At 44.0% G+C, this 17311-nt stretch overlaps 1 protein-coding gene across 1 annotated transcript; it reads right to left on the reverse strand.

Moving 5' to 3' along the window:
* Nucleotides 1-2296: 2296 nt before the first annotated feature.
* On the reverse strand, nucleotides 2297-4733 carry LOC109756092 (protein SYM1). Its single transcript, XM_020314948.4, has 7 exons — nucleotides 4151-4733; nucleotides 3876-4016; nucleotides 3649-3762; nucleotides 3379-3552; nucleotides 2773-2888; nucleotides 2609-2669; nucleotides 2297-2511 (listed from the first exon to the last, which is right to left on the reverse strand). Exons 1-7 carry the CDS (start codon nucleotides 4490-4492, stop codon nucleotides 2497-2499), a joined length of 963 nt encoding a protein of 320 aa, XP_020170537.1. The 5' UTR covers nucleotides 4493-4733; the 3' UTR covers nucleotides 2297-2496.
* Nucleotides 4734-17311: the final 12578 nt, after the last annotated feature.

Here is a 17311-nt window from a genome sequence, read left to right on the forward strand (position 1 = left end):
TCAGTAAAATTTTGATCATGAACTTCTTTTGAACCAGGGCCAGACCGTGCCAAACGTTGGCAAAAGGGTCAAAACAGTGAATTCATCCCTAGCACTTACGTCTTGGACCATGGTTGTTGCTCTGCTTTGCTCTGCTTGGGACAGAGACTCTCCGCCGTGCGGCATGCCCAGCTGGGGACCGGGAAGAAAATTTAAGATTTTTGATTTTTTTTCCTACTTATCTTATCGTCCTCTTTGAATTGCTTTGTACGAGTAGTACTTCCTCCATCCTAGAATAAGTTTTACTACTCCCTCCATCCTAAAATAAGTTTTTGTACTACTTCTTTCATTCCATAATGTAAAACGTTTTTTGACACCAGGGTAATGTCAAAAAAATGTGTTAGAAACGGAATGTGTATTTCACTTACTTTAAGATTGAGGGAGTCATATAAAAAGACTAATGCATGCATTCACTCCGGGAAGTCCTCGTCAGGAAGCTTTCCCTGCCGCCCCGCCCGATCCTGCTGCTTCTACCTCACGTGCCGAAACCCACAGGCCCAGCGCCGGTGCAGACGTCCCCCGGATCAGCGTACAGTCTCGTCGAGACGAAGCCTCACCTGCCGGCGAGGCTCGGCCCGCGCGGCGCGGCAACGACGGCTATGACGATGTCATCGACGTACCACATGCTAGAGCCGATGCATTACCTGTACGGGAGGGTAGTCAAGGCGCGCGACATCCCCACCGTGAAATTCACCGGCGCGCTGGACCCGTACGTGGAGGTCAAGCTCCGCAACTACAAGGGCGTCAGGCGGCACCTGAAGAAGACCCACAGCCCGGTGTGGCAGCAGTTCTTCGCCTTCTCCTTCGCCGACCTGCAGTCCAACCAGCTGGAGGCCATCGTCAAGGACAAGAACATCCTTCTCGACGACTTTGTCGGCTGTGTGGTCTTCGACATGTCCGACATCCCCCGCCGCCTCCTGCCGGACAGCCCACGGCAAGAGGTTCCATCGTGGCCACAGCCTCGGCGAGATCATGCTCGCCGTCTGGGTTGGCAACCAGGCCGACGAGGACTTCCCGGAGGCGTGACACTCGGAAGCGCACTCGCTGCAGCAGGCGCTCACCAACTTTTACCGCATCACCATTCTCTCTCAAGCGCCATCGGCGTTGGGAAGTGGTTCTACGGCATCTGCAATTGGAGGAACCCATTGACAACGATTTTGGTGCACGTGGTGTTCCTGATGCTGGTGTTCTAGCCGGAGCAGATCCTGCCCACCAGTCGTGTTCCTGTGCTTGGTCATGATCGTGAATTACGTGGAACTAGCAGCCGCACATGGACACGGTGCTGTCGAGCGCGGAGCTCGCGCTCCCGGACGAGCTGGACAAGGAGTTCGACAGGTTGCAGCCGCCGCACATGAATACAGTTGGGTACTATCACTGTTGTGGTGGTGCAGGGATCTGTCCTACCCAAAGTTCTACGGAAATGATAAATTTTGAACGTTTGGATTTTAAGCATGGCAATCCGAACATTTTTTGATGGCAACTACAGTTGACATTAGGTGGCAAGCTTAGGCTATTTTCTGGCAAAAAAATTGACAACGACGCCAATAGCCTGCTATTTTCCGCTATAGCGTCAATGGTGAGAAACGACGGATTCAGCCTTCTCTGAGCCAGTTTGCACGCAGCGAGGTGGTGCCGTTGGGCGTCGTGGTGGCGTCGATGGATGGATGGACTGATAAGGATGATGCGGATCTCTTTCCTGAAGATGGGTCACCGGTTCGAGGATGATGGCGGCCTCTAAAACGTGTGCATTTGGTGTACGCTTTAGGTTTGTAGGTTCCGATACGTTACGTGGATGGATCGGCAACGACACCGATTTTAGATATGGGGAGTGAGAGCACTTCACATTATCGAGTTTGTAGGTGTGAGTGGTGGCTTCGGGTGGCTTGATGCATGTTCTTGTGAGACCTTTGTTGCATAATTAATAAAGATGGATGTATGCATCGATTGATGCAGAGGCTTGGGGTTTTAACCTCCTTTGCCAAAAAAATAAAAAAAATCTCAACTTGTTCAGAGAAATGTGTCTGCTATGGAAATGTTGGTTAAGACTTGTGTTCTACAGTTCTATAATACTCCCACCGCGCTTCCTTTGTTCAGACATATGTCCATCAAATGCAATTTAGGAAAGACAGATCTGCCAATGTCTAAGACTTCTCATGTTTTGCTCCTTGCCTTTTTTTTGCATGCTTGCATAGTTTCTTCAAGCATTCCTTGGTACCACCAAAAGAGACTCAAAATCATGGTTGCTGCACAACTCAAATTTTCATCGGGAGTTGATCTCCCTTGAGACCATTTATTTTCTGTTTTGTTTGGCCAGCACAATTTGTTTGCAATAGATGCAAGGTTTTTTACACACGCAGCACTGGTAACTAACTGTACATACAATTTATACAATCTCAAAGCAAGCCGGAGCAGTTTCTGTTGTTCCAATCTATAAAACAACAAAACATGAAGTATGTGCTATCTGGAGTTGTCCTGAAAAGAAGATATAATTCCAGCTGTCAGTACGATGACAGAGATGACAAGGCTGAACTTATTTCTACATATATTTAGTAGTTCCGATGTAATATACCCGCGTATCTGTTGTGGAGGAATCGTCTAAGATCCTTGCTTCAGATTTCTCGTTCGAGTAACTACCAAACAAGAAGACACAGTTTAGTAATCTTGCATGCATAATGAAGTTTGTTAGCATGAGTAATTTTGTGAAATCAAATATGAAAGCACGATCAGGCTTACGTTGACAAGATGGTGACCCAGATTATCTCGACACAGTCGACCCAGAGAAGTCTATGTTCGACAGGAACCACACCATATGTAATTAAGTGTGCGAATGGCCACAGCTTCCATCCAGCCTGCAATTACAATTTAGATAGATCAACACTTTCAGCTTTGTAACAATGAGTAGCAAGATAAATAAAATGGGCAAAAGGTAATATACAATACTCTTATATTGCGGTACAACTAATCTTATCAATCACATTGCACTTTGTTTCCATTATCACTCATCCACATCCCCAAATTCTTTCACAATGGTGTATCAGATCAGATTTTTATGTATCTGCACCTTATTTAGTTAATTTACACCCGTTAACACACACCTGTAGTTTCTAGTGTACCTAACTAAAAGGCCTGAAGAAAATCCTACGTGTCAATAAATGAAGAATGAAGAGGCAAAATGCATCTCGCCGCTGTATTAATTCGCTCTACGCTGTACATTTTCTAACTGAATAACCGGTAGTATACCATGAACCTAACATACAGTCCCAGTGTTCAAAGATACTTAGTTTGGCACAACCACATAGGCATAAATAATTCACAATTCAAAAGATGACTGATGCTTACAGTAAGCATGGGGAAGAAGGTGGACTTGAGCTCGCTGAATATGGTGGACGGAGATTCCCACCGAAGGAATCCCAAGGCGACGAAGTAGATGGTGTTCCACAGCCCAGACCAAGCTGTCTGATCAAATGCAGCCTTGACAGGTACAGCCCACCAATCCTTGCACGGAAACACCGACTGATGCAAGAAAGTGGATGCATTCATGTCAGTTACCTCATCAACATCACATAAACTTGTACGGGTGAGCTAAGTATGTATGACCACAATGGGTACCTCGCAGAGATTGTAGTAGTAGTGGGAAAGAGATCCCTGAAGGGTGAACCCTATGAGGCCAGACCGGAACATGCGAGCACGGTCAAACTCGAAGATGGGCTTCCCTTCGTAACACTGTAATATATAGCAGGGGCAACACAAACAACAAGAACATAATTAGCTATTGCAGCAGCAGAAAGGGGATGTAAAACAGTGAGTCAGCGAGGGGGAATTGGACTGGCACGCACCTGGGCTATCCAGTCGCCGAGGGAATAGACGATGCCACTGATCATCATCTTAACAAGAAGCGGATTGGCCTTGAGGGCCTCCTCGTACGCCGACCAGTTGTGCTGTGGCATGTACCGCAGGATCTCCAAGATAGTCCACCCCTGCACCAAATCCAATCCAAGCAAGAAAACAAATGTTAATCATCACGAACGAACCCCCAAAATCGAGATTATGGCTAGTTATTAGCAGAAGAGAAGAGGCAGTTTTGGCTGGTATCAATCGAGGAGGTCCTTACATGCCAGTACTCCTGGTCGACGGTGAGGAGCTTGGTGAGCGCGAAGGTGATGGCGCCGAGCACGATGGCCGCGTTGATGCCGCGGTCGAGCATCGTGTGGCCGCCGCCGCCTCCGCTGCCGCCAGGGGCGCCCTGGAAGGCGAGGCCCTCCGGCAGCTCCTCGAGCAGCCCCGCCGGCACCAGCCCGTCCAGCTCGCCGGCCGGCTCCGCCGAGGCACAGGCGCGGCGGAGGCGCCTGGAGGATCCCGCCAGGCGGACGAGAGACGGCGCGGCGGTGTAGGCGGAGAGGGGGTTGCAGGGGAGCCGCCTGCATGCGGGGGAGAAGGCCACGGACGCCGCCATCGCTGCTGCTCTAGCCCCGCAGCCAAGCTGCACAGGCACGCGCGCGCGCGCTGAGGCTGGTTGGCTCTCAAAAAAAAGACATTGGTGTTTTAGCCTTTGCTTCCGACCGATGCTTTTCTTTTCGCGCGGTTTTATCCGCCGGGGCTGCGGGGCAAGTGTCTGCGACCGCGTGAAGATTGTGGTTCTCTCGCGGCCGCTCCATCCTGTGGAGGAGGGAAGTCGGCAGCTTGCTGCGTGCCGGCCCGCGGTAGGCAAAATGATTCCCGATGGACGATTTTGTGGTGCAGGTGCGTGTTGAACTCGGCCAAACCACGAGGTCCACGACAGGGTATCCAGGATACGTACGTGGAGAGATGGAGCCCGGTGGAGATTCCACGCCTCCGGTGCCTGCTTCTGTGGCCATTCTCTTCTCCGTCTCATAAATTGATTTTCCCCGTGTTGGAATTGTAAAACCCACATGACATGTTTTCGTCTTTTTTGTGTGGCCAATATGTTGTGGAAGAGAGAGAGGCCTTGGCCAATATGTTGTGGCGCATCACCAGCCAGCGGTTCTTGACCGGTCTCAGATGAGCGCACTTTGGCCGGTACACGAATGCGCATCATGGATTTCTCCACACTTTTTGACAACTATGGCAGACCTACCTGGTGGACAATGGTTCCATGGAGTTGGCGCGTGTTGCTTGCTTGTACACCGAGCTGACAACACATATTTGTTACTTACTTAGTTTTTCTTTTCTTTGAGAAAGGACTGAAACCCATGTTCTCTACCTCGACCGATGCACACAGCCCTTGATTAATTATTATTGCAACATTTTACAACAATCCATAAATGTCCTGGTGTGTTTTGATGATGTTCGGGAATTTTTTTTTTGATAAAAGAGAGTGCCCTCTCCAATTTCCATTAATAGAAATCATCTAGTCTTACAACTAAGAGTGATGTTCGGGATATGGTCGTCTTGTATGTTTATTTGGCGAATTTGGCAACTCCGTTCAGACTTGGTGCATGGCAAGGAAGTACGTCCTCCTGAATTTCTTGACAGTTATATAAAATCGACCAACCAAGCGAGGAGGTACACTACTGATGAAATCATAAAAGGGAAGATGCCTATGGATGTTGCCCACGTTATACCTGAGGCGAAGTGCTCTGTACCGGCCCTGTCGTGGCCACCTCCACCACCGGACCGAGTGGCGTTGTCTGTGGACGGGTCCTTCTTCACTACTAGGGAAAAGCCTAGCAGTAGCGCGGGTCTAATGCCTATCAATAGCGCGGGGAGCGGCACTACTGATACAACGCTACAGCTAACGTTTAGCAGTAGCGTGGCTTGACACACGCTACTGCTATACCTACTTAGCAGTAGCGCTTCCCTTACCAGCGCTACTGACGGCCTCATCTATGCCGACGGGGGCTGTCTGCATAAATGGACATATCCTGAGGGCCTAGGTCAGGCCGTAGGCGTAGAAAAGCCGTCGGCATATGTCCATGTATGTCGACGGGGGACGTCGGCATATTACGGCTGTCGGGACCGCTCGCGGTACGCCTACGGGGGCCGTCGGCATATCAAGGGCTATCGGCATAGGCCGGGCCCGGCTACCCGGTCAGCGGCGACCGTTTGATGGCGTCCGACCTACGCCGACGGGTGCTAATGGCGGCCGTCGGCATAGATTTGCTGACATCACTGATCTGCGCCGTCTCCACGTCACCGATCCGAGGCGAAAGGGGGTGCGTGGTGTGGCAGAGGTATGCCGAGGGCATAGCCGTCGGCGTAGGCCTAGCCCATGGCCTCTGCCACGTCATCAATCCGCGTGCTTGGCCACCTCATCGATCCAGGGCATCATCGCTCCGTGTGCGCAGCTATGCCGACTGCCGTCGGCATAGAATTTGTCCCAATTTTTCCATATTTTATTTATTATTTTCTTTTTTTCACAACATAAATGTGCCTTATCTAAACAAAATACATACCCCAATGGTATATCGATTGCCCACTCACGGACGTCGCTGCCGCCGTGTCACGGAGGGGGGAAACGATCGACACGGAGGGAATCTGGTTAGAGGGGGAATCATGCGCGTCGGGTCGAGCTGGAGCGAATCTAGTGGCTGGTTGGGTCCAGACCCCGTTCGGGGATGTTGCTATGGGCTGACCTATCGCAACCAGGTGGAAGAGTCCACTGGTCAAACCCCGTCTGGCGAAAGTAAAGGCTAGATCATCAAGTCAACTGGGCTAGGGTTTAGTCCGGTTTGGTGGCCTTCAGGGTGTAGCTATGCCACCGGAACATCGCACGGGTCCTGATGCATGTGTGAAAGTGATGTGGCATGCGTAGACGCCCGTCTTGGGGCTCCATGGTTAGGCCCCCCACCCCTCCACGGACGGCAATGCCGCCGTCACTTGGAGGGGGGAATCGTGCGGGTACGGTAGAACCGGTGGGAATCTAGTGGTGGGTTGGGTCCAGACCGTGTGCGGGGATGTTCCTATGGGCTGACCTATCACAACCAGGTGGAAGAGTTCATTGGTCGAAGCATCATTTTCTTTTATTTTTACATGGAGCGTCATTTTCTTCAACTGGGATTCGGGGTTGATACGTCTCCAATGTATCTATAATTTTGATTGTTCCATGCTATTATATTATCCATCTTGGATGTTTTATATGCTATTTTATATGATTTTTGGGACTAACCTATTAACCTAGGGCCCAGTGCCAGTTTTTGTTTTTTCTTGTTTTTGAGATATACAGAAAACGAATACCAAACGGAGTCCAATTGATCTGAAAATTTACGGAGATTATTTTTGGACCAGAAGAAGCCCATGGAGCATCGAAGATGGACCAGAAGAGTCCCGAGGACACCACGAGGGTGGAGGGCGTGCCCCTACCTCATGGCTGCCTCGTGGACCCTCCACAGTTGTTCCCGACGCCAACACCTCTTATATATACCCAAACTTCCAGAACAAAACGAAGATCGGGAGTTCCGCCGCCGCAATCTGCTGTAGCCACCAAAAACCAATCGGGACCCTGTTCTGGCACCCTGCCGGATGGGGAATCCATCACCGGTGGCCATCTTCATCATCCCGGCGCTCTTCATGACGAGGGAGTAGTTCACCCTCGGGGCTGAGGGTATGTACCAGTAGCTATGTGTTTGATCTCTCTCTCTCTCTCTCTCTCTCTCTCTCTCTCTCTCTCGTGTTCTTGATATGGCACGATCTTGATGTACCGTGAGCTTTGCTATTATAGTCGGATCTTATGATTCTTCTCCTCCTCTACCTTCTTGTAATGGATTGAGTTTTCCCTTTGAAGTTATCTTATCGGACTGATGAATGTCTTGCATGTGCTTATCTGTGGTGATAATGGGTTATTCACGTGATCCACTTGATGTATGTTTTGGTGATCAACTTGCGGGTTCTGTGACCTTGTGAACTTATGCATAGGGGTTGGCACACGTTTTCGTCTTGACTATCTGGTAGAAACTTTGGGGCACTCTTTGAAGTTCTTTGTGTTGGTTTGAATAGATGAATCTGAGATTGTGTGATGCATATCGTATAATCAAACCTGCGGATACTTGTGGTGACATTGGAGTATCTAGGTGACATTAGGGTTTTGGTTGATGTGTGTCTTAAGGTGTTATTTTACTACAAACTCTAGGGTTGTTTGTGACACTTATAGGAATAGCCCAATGGATTGATTGGAAAGAATAACTTTGAGGTGGTTTCGTACCCTACAATAATCTCTTCGTTTGTTCTCCGCTATTACTGACTTTGGAGTGACTATTTCTTGCACATTGAGGGATTGTTATATGATCTAATTCTGTTACCATTTTCAAGAGAACTAGCACTAGTGAAAGTATGAACCCTAGGCCTTGTTATGAAGCATTGCAATACCGTTTTCGCTCACTTTTATCGCTTGCTACTTGTTGTTTTTATATTTTCAGATTACAAAAACCTATATCTACCATCCATATTGCACTTGTATCACCATCTCTTCGCCGAACTAGTGCACCTACACAATTTGCCATTGTATTGGGTGTGTTGGGGACACAAGAGACTCTTTCTTATTTGGTTGCACAGTTGTTTCAGAGAGACCATCTTCATCCTACGCCTCCCACGGATTGATAAACCTTAGGTCATCCACTTGAGGGAAATTTGCTACTGTCCTAGAAAACTCTGCACTTGGAGGCCCAACAACGTCTACAAGGAATAAGTTGTGTAGTAGACATCAAGGGTGGCCTTCGGGGTGTAGCTATGGCACCGAAACATCGGATGGGTCCTTATGCATGTGTGAAAGTGTCGTGGCATGCGTAGATGCCCTTCTTGGGCACCTGGGTGTGGACCACCTCCACGGACGGTTGTGTCGTCGTCACTTGGAGGGGGGAATCATGTGCGTTGGGTCGAGCCGGAGCGAATCTAGTGGCTGGTTAGGTCCAGACCCTATTCGGGGATGTTGCTATGTGCCGACCTATCGCTACACGGTGGAAGAGTCCACTGGTAAAAGCCCGTCCGGCGATATTCAAAGGGCTAGGTCTCCTGGTTAACTGGGATTCGGGGTGGCCTTCGGGGTGTAGCTTCATGCGTCTCCAACGTATCTATAATTTTTCATTGTTCCATGCTGTTATATTATCATTCTTGGATGTTTTACAATCATTTTATAGTCATTTCATATCATTTTTTGGTACTAACCTATTGACATAGTGCCAAGTGCCAGTTGCTGTTTTCTGCATATTTTTTACATCGCAGGAAATCAATATCAGACGGAGTTCAAATGCCACGCAACTTTATGATGATTTTTTATGGACCAAAAGGAAGAAGTTGGGCCCTGGTTGCACCTGGGGGGAGTCCCGAGGATGGGACAACCCACTAGGGCGCGCCAGGAGGCCCAGGTGCGCCTTGGTGTGTTGTGCCCACCTCGGGTGCCCCCGTACCGCCTCTTTGCTCTATAAATACCCCAATATTCTAGAAACCCTAGGGGAGTCGACAAAATATTCATCCAGTCACCGCAGAGTCCAGAACCACCAGATCCAATCTAGACACCATCATGGAGGGGTTCACCACTTCCATTGGTGCCTCTCCGATGATGCGTGAGTAGTTCTTTGTAGACCTACGGTTCCGTATTTAGTAGCTAGATTCCTCTCTCTCTCTTGATTATCAATATAATGGTATCTTGGAGATCCATATGATGTAAAGTCTTTTGGCGGTGTGTTTGTTGGGATCCGATGAACTTTGAGTTTATGATCAGATCTATGTTTTTATCCATGAAAGTTATTTGAGTCTTCTTTGATCTCTTATATGCATGATTGCTTATAGCCTCGTATATCTTCTCCGATATTTGGGTTTTGTTTGGCCAACTTGATCTATTTATCTTGCAATGGGAAGAGGTGCTTTGTAGTGGGTTCGATCTTACGGTGCTTGATCCCAGTGACAGAAAGGGAACCGACACGTATATATCATTTATTAAGGATAACAAGATGAGATCTATATCTGCCGCAATAGATAAACGGATCTCGTCTACATCATGTCATCGTTCTTATTGCATTACTCTGTTTTCTCATGAACTTAATACACTAGATGCATGCTGGATAGCGGTCGATGTGTGGAGTAATAGTAGTAGATGCAGGCAGGAGTCGGTCTACTAATCTTGGACATGATGCCTATATAATGATCATTGTCTGGATATCGTCATGATTATTTGAAGTTCTATCAATTGCCCAACAGTAATTGTTTTCCCACCGTTTGCTATTTTTCTCGAGAGAAGCCACTAGTGAAACCTACGGCCCCCGGGTATCTTTTCATCATATTTGCCTTGCGATCTACTTTTTCCTTGCGTTTATTTTCAGATCTATTAAACCAAAAATACAAAAATACCTTGCTGCAATTTATTCTAATTTATTTTATTTGGCGTTCGATCTGTCAATGTACTACAAATTTACATCACGTCCTTTGCCTATCTTGAGGCGCTGTACCACGAAAGGGATTGACAATCCCTTTAACACGTCGGGTTGCGAGGTGTTGTTCTTTGTGTGCAGGGATTGTTTACATTGTGTTGCTTGGTTCTCCTACTGGTTCGATAACCTTGGTTTCATATCTGAGGGAAATACCTACCGCTGTTGTGCTGCATCATCCCTTCCTCTTTGGGGAAATACCGACATAGCTTCAAGCGACATCAAAAGGAATTTCTGGCGCCGTTGCCGGGGAGGATCTTCAACATCAACCAGGTTCCTAATCACAAATCTCATCTCCCTGCAATTTACATAATTTGCCATTTTGCTCTCGTTTTCCTCTCCCCCACTTCACAAAAATTTGTCGTTTTCTTCGCCCCTCTTTTTCCGTTCGCCGTTTTCTTGCCGTATCTGTTTTTGAGTGCAATCTTGTTGTGTGGTCATCATGAGTCAAGAGAACACCAAACTATGTGACTTCTCAAATACCAACAACAATGATTTTATTGGCACTCCGCTTGCTCCTCTCGCCACTAGTGCGGAGACTTGTGATATTAATACTTCTTTGCTGAATCTTGTTACGAAAGACCAATTTTCTGGTACTCCTAATGAGGATACCGCGTCCCATCTTAATACCTTCATGGAATTATGCGACATGCAAAAGAAAAAAGATGTGGACAATGATGTGGTCAAGATGAAATTATTTCCGTTTTCTTTGCGTGATTCTGCAAAAATTTGGTTCTCTTCTTTGCCTCGCAATAGTATCGATTCTTGGAATAAGTGCAAAGATGCTTTTATCACTAAGTATTTTCCTCCCGCAAAAATCATTTCCCTTAGATCTCAGATCATGAATTTCAAGCAACTTGAACATGAGCATGTTGCACAATCTTGGGAAAGGATGAAAATGATGCTAGGGAATTGCCCAACTCATGGGTTAAATCTTTGGATGATCATACAAAATTTTTATGCGGGGTTGAATTTTGTTTCTCGTAATCTTTTAGATTCCGCCGTGGGTGGTAATTTTATGTAAATTACCTTGGGTGAAGCCACCAAATTGCTTGATAATATTATGTCAAATTATTCACAATGGCATACCGAAAGGGCTCCTACTAGTAAAAAAGTTAATTCGGTTGAAGAAATTTCTGCTTTGAGTGAAAAAGTTGATGCTCTTATGAATTGGTTGCTAGTAAAAGTGCTCCTATTGATTTTAACGATATGCCTTTGTCTACTTTGATTGAGCAAAATAGTGATGCCATAGATGTGAATTTTATTTCTCGCAATAATTTCAACAACAATGCTTATAGAGCTAATTTTAATCCTAGGCCTTTTCCTAGTAATTCCTCTAATAATTATGGTAATTCCTACGGAAATAAATTTTACAATAATAAGAGGAATACCTCTGATTTTGAGAATAATATTAAATAATTTATCAACACACAAAAGGTTTTCAACACTTCCATAGAGGAAAAGTTGAATCAGATTGATGATTTCTCTAGAAGTGTTGATAGAATTGCTCATGATGTGGATAATCTCAAGATGAAAATTTTTGTGCCTAAAGTATATGAATCAATTAAAGCTCTTTATGTTTCTATGGATGAAAGTAAGAAAAGAACCGCTATGCTTAGAGCTAAAAGAGAATTTTTAGAAAAAGCGTTTTCTAGTGATTTCTTTCGCAAAAGTGATGAAGATCTTAAAATGATTGGTGTTCTTCTATTGATTCCTTGTTTAGTAAATTAAGATTGATGAAAAAGGGACTTGAGAAGAGTCAACTTTAGGTAGAAGGCCTCCCAATATTTCGGAGGGAGAAAATCTTGTTGAAAAAAATAATAAAAGTGGGTTTGAAGTGGTCAAGACTTTAACTAGTGATGTGCCCACTATTTTGGATACAAAGACTTTAATTATGATATTTGCTCTTTGGTTGATTGTATTTCTTTGTTGCAATCCATGATAAATTCACCCCATGCATATGAACAAAATAAAGCTTTTACTAAACATGTTGTTGATGCCATGATGAAAGCTTTTGAAGAAAAATTGGAATTAGAAGTTTCAGTTCCTAGAAAATTGCATGATGAATGGGAACCTACTATAAAAGCCAAGATAAAAAATTATGAGTGTTTTGCTTTATGTGACTTGGGTGCTAGTGTTTCTACAATTCTGAAATCTTTATGTGATGTGCTTGGTCTTACCGATATTGAAGAATGCTCTTTAAATATGCACTTAGCGGATTCTACTATTAAAAAACCTATGGGAAGGATTAATGATGTTCTTATTCTTGCAAATAGGAATTATGTGCCGATAGATTTTATTGTTCTTGATATTGATTGCAATCCGTCTTGTCCAATTATTCTTGGTAGACCGTTTTTTGCGTACTATTGGTGCCGTGATTGATATGAAAGAAGGCAATATTAAATTTCAATTTCCACTAAGGAATGGAATGGTATACTTCCCTAGAACAATAATTAGGCCACCATATGAATCAATCATGAGGGCATCTTATGGATCTAGAACCAAAGGTGACAAAACTTAAATCCTACGCGTTATGCCTAGCTTGGGGCGTAAAACGATAGCGCTTGTTGGGAGGCAACCCAATGAATAAAATTTATTTTTGCTTTTTGCTTTCTGTTCTTGAGTGTTAGCAAAATTATGCTACTGTTATGATTGCGTTTTTTTTGTGTTTTTATTAGTGTTTGTGCCAAGCAATGCCTTTGGGAAGACTTGGGTGAAAGTTTATTTGATCTTGCTGAAAAACATAAACTTTTGCGCTCACGAGATGCGTTGTCATTTTTTACAGAAGAGTGATTTTAAGTTGATTATTTTTTCAGAGGATTAATAGACAAATTCCTCACGTCCGCCAATTTATTTCATAATTTTTGGTGTTACAGAAGTATTCGAAATGTTCAGATTGCTACAGACTGTTCAGTTTTTGACAAATTCTGTTTTCTTTGCGTTTTAGTGCTTGTTTTGATGATTCTATGATTTTCTGTAATGAGTTTTTGCCATAGAAAAGTTGGAATACAGTAGATATAATGCAAAGACAAAATAAGAATAGGTTTGCTACAGTACTTATAGTAGTGGTTTGGTTTCTTATAGTAACGGATCTCACGAAGGTTTTGTTTGAGTTTTGTGTGATTAAAATTTTCAAGTTTTGGGTTATCTTGCGATGGATGTAGGAATAAGGATAAGCAAAAGGCTAAGCTTGGGGATGCCTGAGGCACCCCAAGATAATATTCAAAGAATTAGCAAGCAACTAAGCTTGGGGATGCCGCCGAGTGGCATCCCCGCTTTCTTCCAACGACCATCGGTATTTTACTTGAAACTATATTTTTATTCGTCACATGATATGAGTTTTGCTTGGAGCGTCTTCTATGATATGAGTCTTTGCTTGTTTTGCTTTGTGTTTTAAGTGTTGAATCCTTGCTGGACACACCCTTTTTAGAAAGCCAAAAATTATGCTATGCTTGCTCCTATGCTTCACTTAAATTTTTAGAGCCATGGACTTGCTCTACTACTTCACTTATATCTTTTTGAGCACGGTGTGCTTTGTTAGTTTTGAAAAAATGCTCTCATGCTTCACTTAGATTTATTTGGGAGTTGGTAAATTTTGAAGAAATTCTTTCTTGCTTCACTTAGATTAATTTGAGAGAAAGAAAAAAATTATCCTCATGATCTTCACTTATATTTGTTTGAGCCTACCAAAAGCAACATATGAAAATAGTTCCAAAGTGATAGATATCCAAGGAGGATATAATAAAAACATTCATGAAGATCGTTGGTCAAAATAAACTTGATTCTTACTAATGGTTTTGAGATATGACGATATGATATCTGAGTCATGTTGATGAGTAATTGTGCTTTAGTAAGAATATTGATGTTAAAGTTTGTGATTCCCTATGCAAGCACGAAAGTCAATAGTTATGCAATGAAATTTATAGCCTACTTATGGTGCATTATTCGGTGTTACTTACACATAATGCTTGGGTACGAGATTTTTCGCTTTTTGGTTGGTCGCTTCTCAATCTTTTTGCTAGCCTTCATTTTGCACTAAGTATGATCAGTACTTGTGCATCCAAAACACTTTAAACCAGTTTTGCCATATGAGTCCACTATACCTACCTATATGCGGTATTTCTATGCCATTCTAAGCAAATTTGCATGTGCCATCTCTAACATTTGTAATAAATTTCTCTTTTGTGTGCTCTACTACTCGCGAGGAGGTAAAGGGTAGCCAATATTTTCCATGCTAGATGTGTTATTCTCACGATGAGTGTTTATTCACTTGTCATTGCACGAGAGTATGGAAAAGGTATTAGGGATGCCCAGTCCCAAAATAAAAAATGAATTTACCTTATGTTGTCAAATAATAAATTCCTTGGAAAGTGTTGGTATCGAAGGCACCCGTGGATATGGCTAGCCATGGAAAGTGAAAGTTATGGTGGAAAAAGGAATAAAATTTATTTTCTGTTTGGGAACCGCCTATGATGTATCTAGCATGGAAAGTGTTGGGATGCTCCAAGTCGTTTTCGTTGGTAGGAAAAGTATGCCTCTCAAAAATAATTTTATCTCTCAATTCAAGCCTTGAGCTCTGGCACCTCTACAAATCACTACTTCCCTTCGCGAAGGGCCTTTCTTTTACTTATGCAATTTTTATTTTGAATTTGAGTCTCCATCTTCTCTTATAAAGCACCAACTAAGGGGCACCATGATCGTATTTGAGCATTGGGTGTAGCTAATATTCGAGTGTGTTTCATGAATGGATCAATGATTGAGCATGATGGGCTAGGGATAACTTGCTTTAGGCATGGTTACTTGTTGGTATGCTTGAGTATTAAAGTCTTCATGTCAAAACTAGACTATCGCTTTGAATCATATAAAAGTCCATATGTCCATGCTATAAAGAAAAGAATGTGATGAAAATGTTAGGCAGCATTCCACATCAAAATTTCTGTTTTTATCATTTACCTACTCGAGGACGAGCAGGAATTAAGCTTGGGGATGCTGATACGTCTCCAACGTATCTATAATTTTTTATTGTTCCATGCTGTTATATAATCATTATTGGATGTTTTACAATCATTTTATAGTAATTTTATATCATTTTTTGGTACTAACCTATTGACATAGTGCCAAGTGCCAGTTGCTGTTTTCTGCATGTTTTTTGCATCGCAGGAAATCAATATCAGACGGAGGCCAAATGCCATGCAACTTTACAATGATTTTTTATGGACCGAAAGGAAGAAGTTGGGCCCTGGTTGCACCTGGGGGGAGTCCCGAGGAGGGGACTGCTACGTCTTGAGCTTGCATTGGTTTTCCTTGAAGAGGAAAGGGTGATGCAGCAAAGTAGCGTAAGTATTTCCCTCAGTTTTTGAGAACCAAGGTATCAATCCAGTAGGAGGCTCCTCAAAAGTCCCACGCACCTACACAAACAAACAAGAACTCGCAGCCAAAGCAATAAAGGGGTTATCAATCCCTTCACGGCTACTTGCGAAAGTGAGATCTGATAGAGATAATATGATAAGATAATATTTCTGGTATTTTTGTGATATAGATTGGAAAAGTAAAAGATGCAAATAAAAGTAGATTGAAAGGTTATATGATAAAACATAGACCCGGGGGCCATAGGTTTCACTAGTGGCTTCTCTCAACATAGCATAAGTGTTATGGTGGGTGAACAAATTACTGTCGAGCAATTGATAGAAAAGCGAATAATTATGAGATTATCTAGGCATGATCATGTATATAGGCATCACGTCCGTGACAAGTAGACCGAAACGATTCTGCATCTACTACTATTACTCCACACATCGACCGCTATCCAGCATGCAACTAGAGTATTAAGTTCATAAAGAACAGAGTAACGCATTAAGAAAGATGACATGATGTAGAAGGATAAACTCATGAAATATGATATAAACCCCATCTTTTTATCCTCGATGGCAACAATACAATACATGCCTTACTGCCCCTGCTGTCACTGGGAAAGGACACCGCAAGATTGAACCCAAAGCTAAGCACTTCTCCCATTGCAAGAAAGATCAATCTAGTAGGCCAAACCAAACTGATAATTCGAAGAGACTTGCAAGGATAACTTATTCACACATAAAAGAATTCAGGGGAGATTCAAATATTTCTCATAGATAAACTTGATCATAAACCCACAATTCATCGAATCTCGACAAACACACCGCAAAGAGAGTTACATCGAATAGATCTCCAAGAAGATCAAGGAGAACTTTTTATTGAGATTCAAAGAGAGAGAAGAAGCCATCTAGCTAATAACTATGGACCCGAAGGTCTGTGGTAAACTACTCACAACTCATCGGAAGGGCTATGGTGTTGATGTAGAAGCCCTCCGTGATCGATTCCCCCTCCGGCGGAGCGCCGGCGAAGGCTCCAAGATGGGATCTCACGTATACAGAAGGTTACGGTGGTGGAAATAGTTTTTCGTGGTCGCTTCTGATGTTTTCAGGGTACATGGGTATATATAGGAGGAAGAAGTAGGTCGGTGGACGCTCGAGGGGCCCACGAGACAGGGGGCGCGCCCAGTAGGGGGGCGCCCTCCACCCTTGTGGCCGCCTCGTTTGTTTCTTGACTTCCACTCCAAGTCCTCTGGATCACATTTGTTCCAAAAAGATCGCTCCCGAAGGTTTCATTCCGTTTGGACTCCGTTTGATATTCCTTTTCTTCGAAACACTGAAATAGGCAAAAAAACAGCAATTTGGGCTGGGCCTTCGGTTAGTAGGTTAGTCCCAAAAATGATATAAAAGTGTAAAGTAAAGCCCATAAACATCCAAAAAGGTAATATAATAGCATGGAACAATAAAAAATTATAGATACATTGGAGACGTATCAAGCATCCCCAAGCTTAATTCCTACTCATCCTCGAGTAGGTAAATGATAAAAAC

The sequence above is a fragment of the Aegilops tauschii genome, chromosome 2, assembly GCF_002575655.3.
Source record: "Aegilops tauschii subsp. strangulata cultivar AL8/78 chromosome 2, Aet v6.0, whole genome shotgun sequence".
In the NCBI taxonomy this organism is placed as follows: Eukaryota; Viridiplantae; Streptophyta; class Magnoliopsida; order Poales; family Poaceae; genus Aegilops; species Aegilops tauschii.

Coding starts and splice junctions, on each gene's coding strand:
- LOC109756092 (XM_020314948.4), bottom strand. CDS start 4,492: ATGGCGGCGTCCGTGGCCTTCTCCCCCGCATGCAGGCGGCTCCCCTGC. Junction 3,763..3,875: donor TCGGCGACTGGATAGCCCAG/GTGCGTGCCAGT, acceptor TATATATTACAG/TGTTACGAAGGGAAGCCCAT. Junction 2,670..2,772: donor TGGGTCACCATCTTGTCAAC/GTAAGCCTGATC, acceptor CTTGTTTGGTAG/TTACTCGAACGAGAAATCTG.